Here is a 13,903-nt window from a genome sequence, read left to right as displayed (position 1 = left end):
GCGTGTGGAGGATGGGCCTAGACGAGGGGTGGGCAAACTTTTTGACTCGAGGGCCACAATGGGTTCTTAAACTGGACCGGAGGGCCAGAACAAAAGCATGGAGTGTTTGTGTGAACTAATATAAATTCAAAGTAAACATCATTACATAAAAGGGTACAGTCTTTTTTTTTTTTTTTTTTTTTTTAGTTTTATTCATTTCAAACGGGCCGGATCCGGCCCGCGGGCCGTAGTTTGCCCACGGCTGGCCTAGACCCACCCCTGTGCCCACCGCAGCCTCACGACCCCAGTTCCTTTCAAAGTGCATGAATTCATGCAGTGGGCCCCTGGTATATGTATAAAACACAGATGGTATATACTGTAAGAAATCACAAAACCTAGAAAAAAACCACAGTTAGGAATATAAGAATGGTTGCTGTTTTTAAATCAAAAGTTGACATTTGATCTAAAATATTAGGTTGTATGTGGTAGTTCTTATCAACAAATAAGTCCTATTACCATCATATTAAAAAATATTTATCAGGCAAATACGTTATTTGAAGAATGGCGCTAAAAGAGCTATAGATCCTGCCTCTTAGAAATATACATATAAAGAATATTTGGGGAAATGTTTTGATTGGAGGAGGGAAAACTGGGCAGGTAGGGGAGAAAGGTCAAATGTTTTCAGAGACTTGAGAGAGCACCATTTCTACAAAGTCTGCCCCCCTCCCCACACTACAGGCATAATTCAAAGATATAGCAGATTTGGTCTAGACCAGGAATTTTGACCAATGTGCCGCAAGAATTTTTTAAAACATGCAATATCTGACTATTTAATCAGGAACACCGACCTCTTTTCCCTTAGATTATCAAACGTTTAAAACTGACAACAGCCAATACAACAACAGTCATCTGGTGTGAATCAAAATTATACCTACCTTTTCTGTCAGATTGGTAAAAAATATAATGTTTGGTTTGCTGCAGAATTTTAGTAGTTAATATGTACCATGAGATAAAAAAGATTGAAAGTCACTGGTCGGACCACCACAGTGAACCAAGTAGTGAACAAGGCAAGTCCGCTCTTTTTGCTGGTGGAGGGCCTCTTGCCTTTAGTTTGTAAAAAACACAACATCACTGAAGCACAATAAAGCGAGGTGTGCCTGTTGGTTTTTTTTTTAAATTCACACAAGAAACAAACAAGGTATCAGCTTGTGTATAGAATGCAAAGCAATCATAGGATACCACAACCCATGCAGTACATAAGCAGCAGTAGGGAGTCCAGCCCAGCACAGCGAGGCAAGAAGCTGACTCTGGCCAGGCAGCTCTGAGACCTTCCCAGCTTCACTTGTAATTAAGAAACAGGGGTGACCCAAGACAGAGGAATGAATCATAAATTAGAGTAATAATTTTTTTCCCAACCACAGGTCTTGGTAGGAATTTCTCACAGGTGATCCCTGTCATCTGTCAAAGGTGGTGGCCTTATGATCAAGAAATGGAAAACAAAATGATGGAAGAACTCACCATCCACTCAGGCATGTGAAAAGCTGAGGTGCCCTCATTCCCGTCCCACTTCTCCATAGTGCAGGCTTGGGGACTATATGTCCTGAAGCAAAACGGAAAGCTGGTTTGGATATGCCTGGGTTTTCCCAGTGGCCAAAAGCAGAACCAAACCAAGTGATTCAGAAGTTCACAATGTCTAGCAGAAGCTGCATCCCCTTTAACAGAGGCTTCCTATTCAAATCAAGATCACTCGTCAACTGCCTAACAAGTCCCTTACTGGCTGGCTAGCTTCAAAGCTTCTGCTTCTGATTCAAAACCAGAGCTGATGCACGGTTCTGCACCCAGCCACTGAACTTCCCACGGGCACTCGCTGTCGAGTGCTACCCAAACACTCTACCAGCAGCAACAGCCAGGCTTCCTCCCTCTCCCAGTGTGTAAGGCACTTGTTAATTTTCTCCCGCCCCTTAGGACACGTCACTGGAAGTGCTGATACCAAAATCAATAAGGCTCAAGGTCAAGAAGGCACTCCCATTTCTCAAGAGTTACTGGATCTGTACAGTAAACAGGCGTTTCCTTGAAATCAAGAGTTCCTTATGGCTTTCAAGTTTAAACAACTACGCAGAAGCTCCCTGCCTGCTCACAGCAGGGGTCTGACACTCAGCTCAGGCATATCTCAAATCAAATTCTTCTTTCACGGGAGATGGAGCCAAGGAAGATCTTACAAAATCAGAATTTATTAGCTCTAAAGAAAGTTCTGGCACTACAACTCCCTCTGCTGGCTCCCGGTGCTATGTACATGAAGGTCTAGCAGTGGTTCTCAACCTTCCTAATGCCGCGACCCTTTAATACAGTTCTCATGTTGTGGTGACCCCCAACCATAAAATTATTTTCGTTGCTATCTCATAACTGTAATTTTGCTACTGTTATGAATCGTCATGTAAATACCTGATATGCTATATGTGTTTTCCGATGGTCGCGACCCACAGGGTGAGAACCGCTGGAAGGCCTTCAGCAGCATCAACAGCACAGGTGCCAATTGTAAATTAGCAGCTTCCCCAGGGCTAGTCAGGAGCTGGCACAGTGAGGTTTAGAGGGAGCCAGGTTTTCTGGTCAAGACTAGTGCTGCCTCAAAGTCCCTATCCAACGCCAGTTTTCACTCACAGGTCTGGTTTCGGGAAGAAACAGGATGCCCACACAGCAGCTGTGTAGACTATATCCTTAAGGGACCTCAAAGCAGTTTCTTCTTTATGCCCCATAACAGCTCCCTCCTCTCTGTATACTTCAGACGTTTGGAAATAAGACAAAACTAGCAAAAAGGTGACCTAACCTATTTTACCTTCTTAGTTCATTCCAATAAAAGTACCATAGATTTCAGGCACAAAAGAAGCCCAACAAGATATGCCTGCTTCAGTCCCCTTCAAGAATCAGGGACTCAGGGAGGGTGGAACGGAGGAGGGGGAGTAAGAGATCAACCAAAAGACTTGTATGCATGCATATAAGCATGACCAATCAACACAGACACTAGTGGGGTGAGGGCCTGTGTATGTGTGTGTGTGGGGGGGGTAGGAGCGGACTGGGAGAGGTCAATGGGGGGAAAAGGAGACATATGTAATACTTTTAACAATAAAGACCTGGCCTTGCTGCACGCCTGCCTCTAGAGTCCCCCAGCCCCTCAGCCCCCCAGCCCCCAGGGCCGGCCGGAGGCACAAGCAAGCTTTGGATGGTGACTGCCCAGCCGCCCAGGGGCTCAGGTAATCAGGGCCGGCTGAGGCCTGCGCTGCTGGCAGTGGCAGCGGCAGAGGTGTGATGGGGCATCACCTTCTGCCCCTGAGGGCTCCCAGAGTGTGAGAGGGGGCAGGCTGGGCTGAGGGACCCCCCCTCCAGTGCATGAATTTTCATGCACTGGGCCTCTAGTAATACTATAATTAGGATTAAAGGTTCATTGCACTTTAGGGCCTTCATTGGCTAAGAGGATGGTCCTTTGGATGTGGAGAGAAGAAGAAGGTAACGTCTAGGGAAAGAGATACTGAAAGATGCCAGAGAGGGTAGAATTCAATGACTGATTTGGAGGGCTAGACTAGAAAGAAAGTCAAGTGAAAACAGAAGGGGACTACTGGGCCAGATGAATGCAGAGGTGTCAGAGGATTAGAGATCACGGGGCAGGTGGAGATCACATGCAATAACAATAGAGAACAGCAGGCCGACTGGTATTGCTCAGTTGGTTGAGCATCATTGAATCATGCACCAAGAGGTGGCAGGTTTGATTCCAATCAGGGCACATGCCTCCCTAGTAGGGGCAGGAGGCAGCCGAGTGATGTTGATGTTTATCTCTTATTGATGTTTTTCTCTCTCTTCCTCTCCTTTCCTCGCTACAAAAAAAAAATTAAAAAAAACACCCCATATATATTTTAAAAAGATACAGAAAGTTGGTGAAATGCAGGAGTGATAAGGCCCCTCTGATGCCAGGGTGTCAATTTTGATAAAGCCTTCTCTTTCAGCAACCTCCAGTTATTGTCCCCCAGGCTTCCTTTTCATCCAAATTTAATAAAATGAGAAGTTACATCTGCTGCCTAAATTTCCAATATCTTTCATCTGTATTTTAAATACAATATATCTAAAGCAAAAATGATTGCTCCATCGTTCCTTTCCCTTCACCCTCCAAACAAGCTTCTTTTCCTCACTTTTCTACCACTGTTCCTTTAGTCAAACAGATATTAAACCTAAGTCATCACTGATTTTGCCCTTGTCCCTAATCACCAGTACAATCAATTTTCAATTATTTTTGAGCCCTGCGACACCAAGCCTCTCATCTATCCTTCCCTGTCCATTTTCTCTGCCTCCTAAAAACCCTCTATTAATCCCTTCCAGGAGGACTTCCCACTGATATCCCTATATAAGCTCTATCACCAAGTAAGCTGTGCTACCTGCCGTTTCCTGAATGGGAAGGCTGCACAGCATGGCAGCCCAGAGCACTGGTTTGGGATAAAACAGACCTGGGTGGGAATCCTGGCTCTGCCACTTAACCTCTCTATCCCTCCTGTTTTCTCATCTATACAGTGGGAATAATCACAGCCATCTCACAGGACTGATGCACAGATTTTAAAAGTAATAAATGGGAACTTTTCCATATGGCATTATTATGCTATGTTCCTTCCCACTTCAATGCCCTTTGTGCAGGCCATTTACTCAAATTGAAATGCATTCATTCTGCCTTCACTTCCATCATCTTTACTTATTAAAATTCTTCAAGGTTCAGCTCAAAGGATGCTTCTGCCATGAAATCTAACCAAAAAAAGCAATCTCCCTTTCCTCTAATATTGGTCACATCACTATTTTCACTCTTCCTCATATTATTTTTTCTCTGTGCATGTGTCACCCCTGGTTAGAATCCAGGCTCTTTAGGAGCTTAGCCAGCTTTGATTTGCCTACAGTGCCTGGCTTATAGTAAGGGCTTAAGAAATTGTCAAATTTTTTATGTTGTATGTATGTATAGCTTATAACATTCTGGGAGTAACTTCCATAATTAATGTTTAATACATTTATGTCCATTTTATAGAATCTGGAACATTATTTTATATATACATGTTATATTATTGGCCACAGTTATAACTTATTTGTGATGTGTCCTTGCTAGGGTTTTAATCCTTAATTACAACATTATGTTTGAAGGTTGGGGTAGCTGTGGCAAGTTCAAGAAGATTGAAATCATATCAAGTATCTTCTCAGATCACAATGGCATGAAATTAGAAATCAACTATAATAAAAACACTCAGAAACATTCAAACACATGGAGGCTAAATAGCATGTTATTAAACATTGAATGGGTTACCAAAGAGATCAAGAAAGAAGTAAAAAAAAATTCCTGGAAATAAATGAAAATGAACACACAACACCCCAAATCTATGGGACACAGTGAAAGCAGTCCTGCGAGGGAAGTTCATAGCACTATAGGCCTCAAAAAACAAGAAAAACTTCTAATAAACAATCTAACCGTACTAGTACAACTTAAAGAACTAGAAAGAGAACAACAAGAAAAGCTCAGAGTAAGTAGAAGGAAGGAAATAAAGATCAGAGTGGAACTAAATGATGTAGAGACAAAAAAAAAAAACACCCCACAAAAACAAAAAAACAAAAGATCAACAAAACCAAGATCTGGTTCTCTGAAAAGATAAACAAAATTGATGAACTTTTAGCCAGACTCATCAAGAAACAAAGAGAGAGGACTCAAATAAACAAAATCAGAAACGAAAGAGGAAAAGTAACAACTGACCCCAAAGAAATCTAAAGGATCTTAAAAAAAATAAAATAAATAAAATAAAATACTATGAACAACTATATTCCTACAAGCTGGCTAACCTGGATGAAATGGACATATTCTTAGAAAAGCACAATCTTCCAAAAACTCAATCAGGAAGAATCTGAAAACTTGAATAGACCCATAATTACTGATGAAATTGAAGCAGTAAAAAAAAACAAAACTCCAGCAAACAAAAGCCCTGGTCCAGATGGCTTCACAGGGAAGTTTACCAAACATTCAAAGAACTAACACCTATCCTCCTCAAACTATTCAAAAAAATCTGAGAGGAAGGAACACTTCCAAGCTCTTTTTACGAGGCTAGCATTAGCCTAATTCCAAAACCAGCTAAAGACACTACAAAGAAAGAAAATTACAGGCCAATATCCCTGATGAACATAGATGCTAAAATCCTCAAGAAAATATTAGCAAATCGAATCCAACAATACATTAAAAAGATCATACACCATGATCAAGGGGGATTTATTCCAGGGATCGAAGGCTGGTACAATATTCACAAATCAATAAACAAATTGGAAGACAAAAATCACATGATTATGTCAATTGATGCAGAAAAAGCATTTGACAAAATCCAACACCCTTTTTTGATAAAAACTTAGCAAAGTGGGAATAGAGGGATCATGCTTCAACATAATAAAGGCCATATATGACAAACCTACAGCCTACATACTCAATGGGCAAAAACTAAAACCATTTCCCCTAAGAACAGGAACAGGATAGAGATGTCTGCTTTCACCACTATTATTCAATGTAATACTAGAAGTCCCAGCCTCAGCAATCAGACAAGAAAAAATATGAAAGGCATCCAAATTGGAAAGGAGGAAGTGAAACTGTCATTATTTTCAGATGACATGACCCTGTACATATAAAACCCTAGAGCAGCGGTTCTCAACCTGTGGGTCGCAACCCCTTTGGCAGTCGAACGACCCTTTCACAGGGGTCACCTAAGATCATCCTGCATATCAGATATTTACATTACGATTCATAACAGTAGCAACATTACGGTTATGAAGTAGCAACAAAAATAATTTTATGGTTGGTTCACAACATGAGGAACTGTATTTAAAGGGCCAGAAGGTTGAGAACCATTGCCCTAGAGGCTCCACCAAAAAATTACTAGATTGAATAAATGAATTTTGGCAATGTAACAGGATACAAAATTAACACCCAGAAATTGATGGCATTTTTATATACTAACTAGAGGCCTCGTGAATGAATTCATGCACAAGTGAAGTCCCTCGGCCTGGGGTGATCGGGGCCAGCCAGCCAGGGCAAGGGACCGTGGGAGGTTGGCCAGCTGGGGGGAGGGATGGCAGGAGGTTGGCTGGCCACGGGAGGTTGGCTGTGGGAGCGCACTGACCACCAGGGGGCAGCTCCTGCAATGAGCGTCTGCTCCCTGGTGATCAGTGCATTGTCATAGCGACCTATTGACCAGTCCTAACAGTTGCTTAGGCTTTTATATATATAGATAATGAACTCTCACAAAGAGAAACTAAGAAAACAATCCCACTTACTATTGCAACAAAATAATTAAGATACTTAGGAATAAACTTAACCAAGGAGGTAAAAGACCAGTACTTAAAAAATATTGTTCATGAATTGGTAAAATCAACATCATTAAAATGTCCATACTACCCAAAGCAATCTATAGATTCAATGCAATCTTTATTAAAATATCAACTGCATATTTCACATATTTAGAACAAACATTCCAAAAATTTATATGGACCCAAAAAAGACCCCTAAATAGCTGCAGCAATCTTGAGAAAAGAAGAACAAACTTGGAGGAATCACAATATCAGGTATCAAGTTATACAACAAAGCTACTGTACTCAAAACAGCTTGGTACTGACACAAGAACAGGCATATAGATCAATGGAACACAGCAGAGACCCCAGAAATTGACCCTAGCCATTATGCTCAATATTTGACAAAGGAGGCAAGAGCATACAATGGAGTAAAGACAATCCTATCTAATAATAGACAAAGATGGTAACTGACTGTACCTTCGCTACACCTCCCATCGGCTAATCAGTGAGATATGCAAATTAGCAGCCAACAAAGATGGCAGCTAATTTGCATACTGCAGGCAGGGCGGGAGAGCGGGAGCCGCCATCTGGGCCCTGTGTGGATCCCTGGGCGGTGCTGCCTAAGCCCCGCCCCCAGCCGGGACCCCTGTGTGCCGCCTAAGCCCAGCCCTCAGCAGGGACCCCATGGTGACTGGTGAGCAGGAAAAGGCGGCCTGCAGGCAGCCCCCGTGTGCACCTGCTGCTGGGTCGCCGCAGCGATCAGGAAAGCGCGGCCTGCAGGCAGCACCCCACCCTGGCCACAGTTCAAGGGAGAGTACAACATGCAGTGGAGGCCAGGAGCCTGAGAGATCAACAGAGAGGGGCGCCTGCTCCAAGCCTCCACGGTGTGGTTGGGGGCAGGCCCCCAGCAGACACACACACACACACAGCGCCTACTCTGAGCCTCCAATGTGGCTGGGTGCAGACCCCCAGTGGGGACACACACACACACACACACACACACACACACACACACGGCAACTGCTCCGGGCCTACGTGGCGAGGCTGGGGGCAGGCCCCAGCAGACACATACACACACACACAAACACACACACAGGAGGCCTGCTCCGAGCCTCTGTTGCCAGACTGTGGGCATCAGTAGGACATCCACTGAGGGCTCCCGGACTGAGGGGCAGGCTGGGCTGAGGGAACCCCACCCCTCAGTGCACAAATTTCGTGCACCGGGCCCTCTAGTCTCTTCAATAAATGGTGTTGGGAAAACTGGACAGATACATGCAAAAAAATGAAGCTAGACCATCAATTACACCATACACAAGAATAAACTCAAAGTGGATAAAAGACCTAAATGTAAGCTGTAAAACCATAAAAATCTTAGAAGAAACCATAGGCAGCAAAATCTTAGACATCTCTCGTAGCAATATGTTTACCGATACATCTCCTAGGGCAAAGGAAACTAGAGAGAAAAATAAACAAATGGGACTACATCAAAATAAAAAGCTTCTGCACAGCAAAAGAAACCATCACCAAAGTGAAAAGAGAGCCCACTCTCTTGTATGGGAGGACATATTTGCCAATGACACCTCCGATAAGGGGTTAATTTCCAAAATATATCAGGAACTCATACAACTTAACCAAAGGAAGACAGACAATCCAATTTAAAATTGGGGCCCTAGCTCGTTTGGTTCAGTGGATAGAGTATCAGCCTGCGGATTGAAGGGTCCCAGGTCGATTTCAGTCAAGGGCACATGCCCAGGTTGTGGGCTTGATCCCCAGTAGGGGGGTGGGGGGAGGGTACAGGAAGCAGCCAGTCAATGATTCTCTCTTATCATTGATGTTTCTATCGCTCTTTCCCTTCCTCTCTGAATAAATATATATATTTTAAATATGGGCAAAGGACCTAAATAGAGACTTCTCCAAAGTGGATATACAGAAGGCCAAGGGACATACGAAAAAATGCTCATGTTCAAAGTCACTAATTATTCAAGAGATGCAAATTAAAACAACAATGAGGTATCACCTCATACCTATCAGAAAGGCTATCATCAACAAAAGACAAGTGCTGGTGAGGATGTGGAGAAAAGGGAACCCTCATACACTGCTGGTGGGAATGCAGACTGGTGCAGCCACTGTGGCAAACAGTATGCAGTTTCCTCAAAAAATTAAAAATAGAACTCCCATGTAACCCAGTGATCTTACTTCTAGGAATATATCCTAAGAAACCTGAAACACTAATCAGAAAGAATATATGCACCACTATGTTCACAGCAGTGCAATTTATAATAGCTAAGATTTGGAAACAGACAAAGTGCCCATCAGCAGATGAGTGGATAAAAAAAACTGTGGTTACATTTACACAATGGAATACCACACGGTGGTAAAAAGAAAGAAATCTTACCATCTGCAGCAGCATGGATAGACCTAGAGAGTATTATGCTATGCAAAATAAGCCAGTCAGAGAAAGACAAGTATCACACGATGTCACTCGCATGTGGAATATAGTGAACAAAATAAACTGATGAACAAAATAGATCCAGACACATAGAACCATGAACAGACTGATGAATTTCAGAGGGAAGGTAGGGGTGGTTTGGGTGGGAGAGATTAACCAGGGAACTTATATGCATATATGCATAGCCCACGGACAAAGACAATAGTGTAGCAAAAGCTTGTGAGGGGAGGGTGCCTAGAGGAGGGGGTCAATAAGGGAAAAAAAAAAAAACCACAAAGCAGACATCTGTAATTACTTTAAACAATAAAGATATAATATGTATCGCCCTGGCCCGACCGGTTTGGCTCAGTGGATGGAGCGTTGGCCTGCAGACTGAGGGGTCCCGGGTTCGATTCCAGTCAAGGGCATGTACCTTGGTTGCGGGCACATCCCCAGTGGGGAGTGTGCAGGAGGCAGCTGATCAATGTTTCTCTCTCATCGATGTTTCTAACTCTCTATCTCTCTCCCTTCTTCTCTGTAAAAAATCAATAAAATATATTTAAAATATATATATATCGCCCTGACCAGTTTGGCTCAGTGGATAGAGTGTCGGCCTGCAGACTGAAAGGTCCCAGGTTTGATTCCAGTGAAGGGCATGTTCCTTGGTTGCAGGTACATCCCCAGTCGGGGGTGTGCAGGAGGCAACTGATATATGTTTCTCTCTCATCAATGTTTCTAACTCTCTATCCCTCTCCCTTCCTCTCTGTAAAAAAATAAATAAAATACATTAAAAAAAGATAAAATATATATCACTTTGGCAAACTAAACTAAATGTCATTTCAAATATGATTTTATTATTGATTTTAGAGAAAGGAGAGGAGAGGAGAGGAGAGGAGAGGGAGGGAAACATTGAAGTGAGAGGGTAACATTGATCAGCTGCCTCCTGCACACTCCTTACTGGGGATTGAGCCCACAACCCAAGCATGTGCCCTGCCCAGGAATCAAACTGGCAACCTCTCGGTGCACAGGATGACACCCAACCAACTGAGCCACACCAGCCAGGGCCTAAATGTCATTTTAGTTGTGATATGTTTTGTTTTGTTTAAGTGTAGGTTTTAACTAAAATAGACTTAATTTGAAAACTGCAGCCTCACTATACCTTTCTGTAACAAGACTAAATGGCAGCTCTTTGCTGCCATGCTATGCAGTCTTCACATGCTGAAACAAAAGTAAAAACAGTAGCTGTTATAGAACTAAAGGTCTATTAACTGAGTAGGACTGTATAAGGCATAATGTATAGGTATAAGTGCTAGCTATAATCTTGTTTCCAGTCTAATTTCATTTTACCATAATGTACCTTAGAAGGTACAAGGGGAGGGGTGACAACACGGCACATGATTATCTATCATAATCATCCTTAACATTTAGGTGAGGAGTTTGCAACTTCAAAAAAAGTTACACAAACTGCACCCACTCCTGCAGTCTTCTGCTTTATAAAAATTAACCAATGTGTGTACAGCTCAAAAGAGTCACATTTTCACTCCAAGAAGAACAATTTTCTACATGCCAGTGTGTTCCTACCAGTGGTATATTGATAACAGTATCATTATTAATGAAGGCAAGCCAGACTTGCCAGGGAGTATGTGCTTAGAGCTGGAGGGGAAAGGACAAGAAGTTAATATTTCCAGGGATCAAAGTCAAGAAGAAACAGGCAGTGGTAAAGAAATAAGTATAATTGCAGAACAGTTTTAAACAAGAAGTGATAAATCTTCAACCTAGAGAGTCATAAGGCACAGGGCAAAGAACACAAGAATGCGATCCCGTCCTCTGTTCCTGGCTTGTTGCTAATGGTTTTATGAAACGTTGGCAAGTCATCTAATTCCCTTCTTCTTCAGTTTCCTTACTATAAAATGAGGGGGAGTGAGTAAGAGTGGACTGGGGAAGATCAGAACTGGTTCCTCCCAGTTCTGACATTCAACATTCCTAATCCATCTGGTTTCTCTGAGGCGATAAGAAAAAGCAATAACTATTCCTCAGTCACCTGAGCTACAGCTTACTGTAGAGGCTGAGGTTCTTAACCTCCTGAGTTCAAAGTTCCACCTGGGCATTAGGAGGCTGGCTGGAATTGCTAGGCCTCCAGTCTCCCTTTCCTCTTCAAATTTGAAAAGCTAATGCTACCAGAGCAACTGGAATTAAGTCTCCCCCCACCGCACCTAAATGCTAGGCACCCTACCTGTCAGTTCCTCAATGATCTTACGTTTCATACCCCACAGGTACTTAGACTCCACATGTAGGCGTCACCATTTCTGGTAAAGACTACAGGGTTTAGAGTTGGATAGCCTTGGGGTTAAAGGCTTGGGTTTTAAGTGCTCCATCACTTACTAGCTTAGTAACTTTTTTTCTTAAATGTATTGGGGTGACATTGGTTAACAGGATCATATAGGTTTCAGGTATAGATTTATATGATACAAGATCTTTGTATTGCACTGTGTGCCCACCACCCAAAGTTAAATCTTCCGTCACCATATATTACGCTATATAACTTTTTGAGCCTCTGTGTCCTTAAATGTAAAATAAGATAATCATATCTTCCTCACATTGATGTTATAAAGATTAAATAACACATAGAAATACATAGAAACCCTTAGCATAGTGCCAGGAAGCTATTTTGTCCAAAACCAGACGTAGCAGAGTAGTACCAGATTATATAGTTTGAATCTTGACTTACCACTTACTATATAACCTGAGGTGAATTACTTATCCTCCTTGTGCCTGTTTTCTCATCTATAAAGAGGATATTAGGATTATCTACCTCTTTGGGGGGAACACTTTGTAAAGTATATTATTCTCTAACCACCATGCTGTACACCTGAAATTAATACAAAATAATACTGAATGCAAACTCTAATTGAAAAAAATAAAAATATTTAATATATTTTAATAATGTAAATAATACAACTACATTAACAAAAAGTTAAAAAAAAAAGAATATCTACCCTTATAGGATTGCTGAGAGGATCAAATAAATTAATACATATAAAGCACGTAGACCAGTGCCTGGAACATGTCAGTGCTATTTAAAATTTACCATTACTATTAATAAATATAACGGGTACATCCCCCAACACACCCAAATCCATCTTCTCTTCTTATACATGGTGAGTTCGTTCAATCAAACCACAAATATTTATTGGGAGCCTATCATGTGCTGGGCAGCATAGAAAGACAGTCTCTGACCTCATAGAACTTATGGAGTCTAGGGAGAAACACAGGCAATTAAATAAGGAATTAAAAGGAAAGTATGAGGAAGTGATAAGGTAAGTACAGGGTGCTATGGGAGTATATGGCAATCCTGTGTCTTGGAAGTGTGGCATCAGAGAAGCTCCACTTAAGCTGAAAGGTAAAGGATGAGTAGGGGCACCTGGTATATACTTGTGAGGAGAGGGATTGAGAACATGTACTCCATAACATCTCTTCAACCTGTCTTTTCTTCACACCAGCTGTCTAAAGTCTAACCATCATAATATCCATCTAAATCAATGCTTCTTAAACTTCAATGTGCCTACAAATTATTTGGAGATCTTGTTAAAATGCTGATTTTGATTTAGTAAGTATGGAATAGGTCCAAAGATTATAGTTTTAACAACTTTCAAAATAATAGCAATACTTCTTGGACTATACTTTGACAAGGGCCTAGATAATTCCATCCTTGTAAAAGCCTACTTCAAGTTATTGATTTAACTTCTTTTTATGTGATTATCATCAGCACAATCATTTCTAAATCTGGATCACATCACTTCCTTGCTCAACAGCTCCCCACCATCTTCAAAACAAAATCCAAACTCCTTAGCATGAAAATTCATGACTTACCATCTACAATACTTCCTAAGCCTTCACTCTCTGAATCCCCCCACATCCTCACTCTGAAACACACACGCAGTTTCTCTTTCTCTCTCTCTCTCTCTCAAAATTTACCTTAGTTTAACTTTCTTAGGTACACATTTCCAGCTCCTGGTCTAGGTTAAGAATCAATTCTATGAGTTACTGAGTAATCATCAAGATTGATCTCTATCATAGTACATACTGGTCTCAGCTTTGACACTATAATTGATCACTTGCCTGTTTCCACACTAGAACTGCAAGCTATTTGAGGGC

At 41.8% G+C, this 13,903-nt stretch overlaps 1 protein-coding gene across 4 annotated transcripts in view; it reads right to left on the bottom strand.

Annotated features, from left to right (window-relative positions):
- The window catches only part of AHCYL2 (adenosylhomocysteinase like 2), a 189,438-nt gene that overhangs the window by 58,186 nt on the left and 117,349 nt on the right, over window positions 1-13,903 (bottom strand). Inside the window, exon 1 of one of the 4 annotated variants that reach the window (XM_059711764.1) lies at window positions 1,498-1,921. The exons of 2 other annotated variants lie outside the window; for them this stretch is intronic. In XM_059711764.1, coding sequence (XP_059567747.1) covers window positions 1,498-1,554 — 57 coding nt within the window. In that variant the 5' untranslated portion in view covers window positions 1,555-1,921. Of the gene's footprint in view, window positions 1-1,497; window positions 1,922-13,903 lie in introns of those variants that run through there. One more of the 4 variants, XM_059711766.1, reaches the window with a different exon arrangement.

Source organism: Myotis daubentonii, chromosome 10 (assembly GCF_963259705.1).
Source record: "Myotis daubentonii chromosome 10, mMyoDau2.1, whole genome shotgun sequence".
Classification (NCBI taxonomy): domain Eukaryota; kingdom Metazoa; phylum Chordata; class Mammalia; order Chiroptera; family Vespertilionidae; genus Myotis; species Myotis daubentonii.
This window is presented reverse-complemented; position numbering and strand designations above follow the sequence as displayed.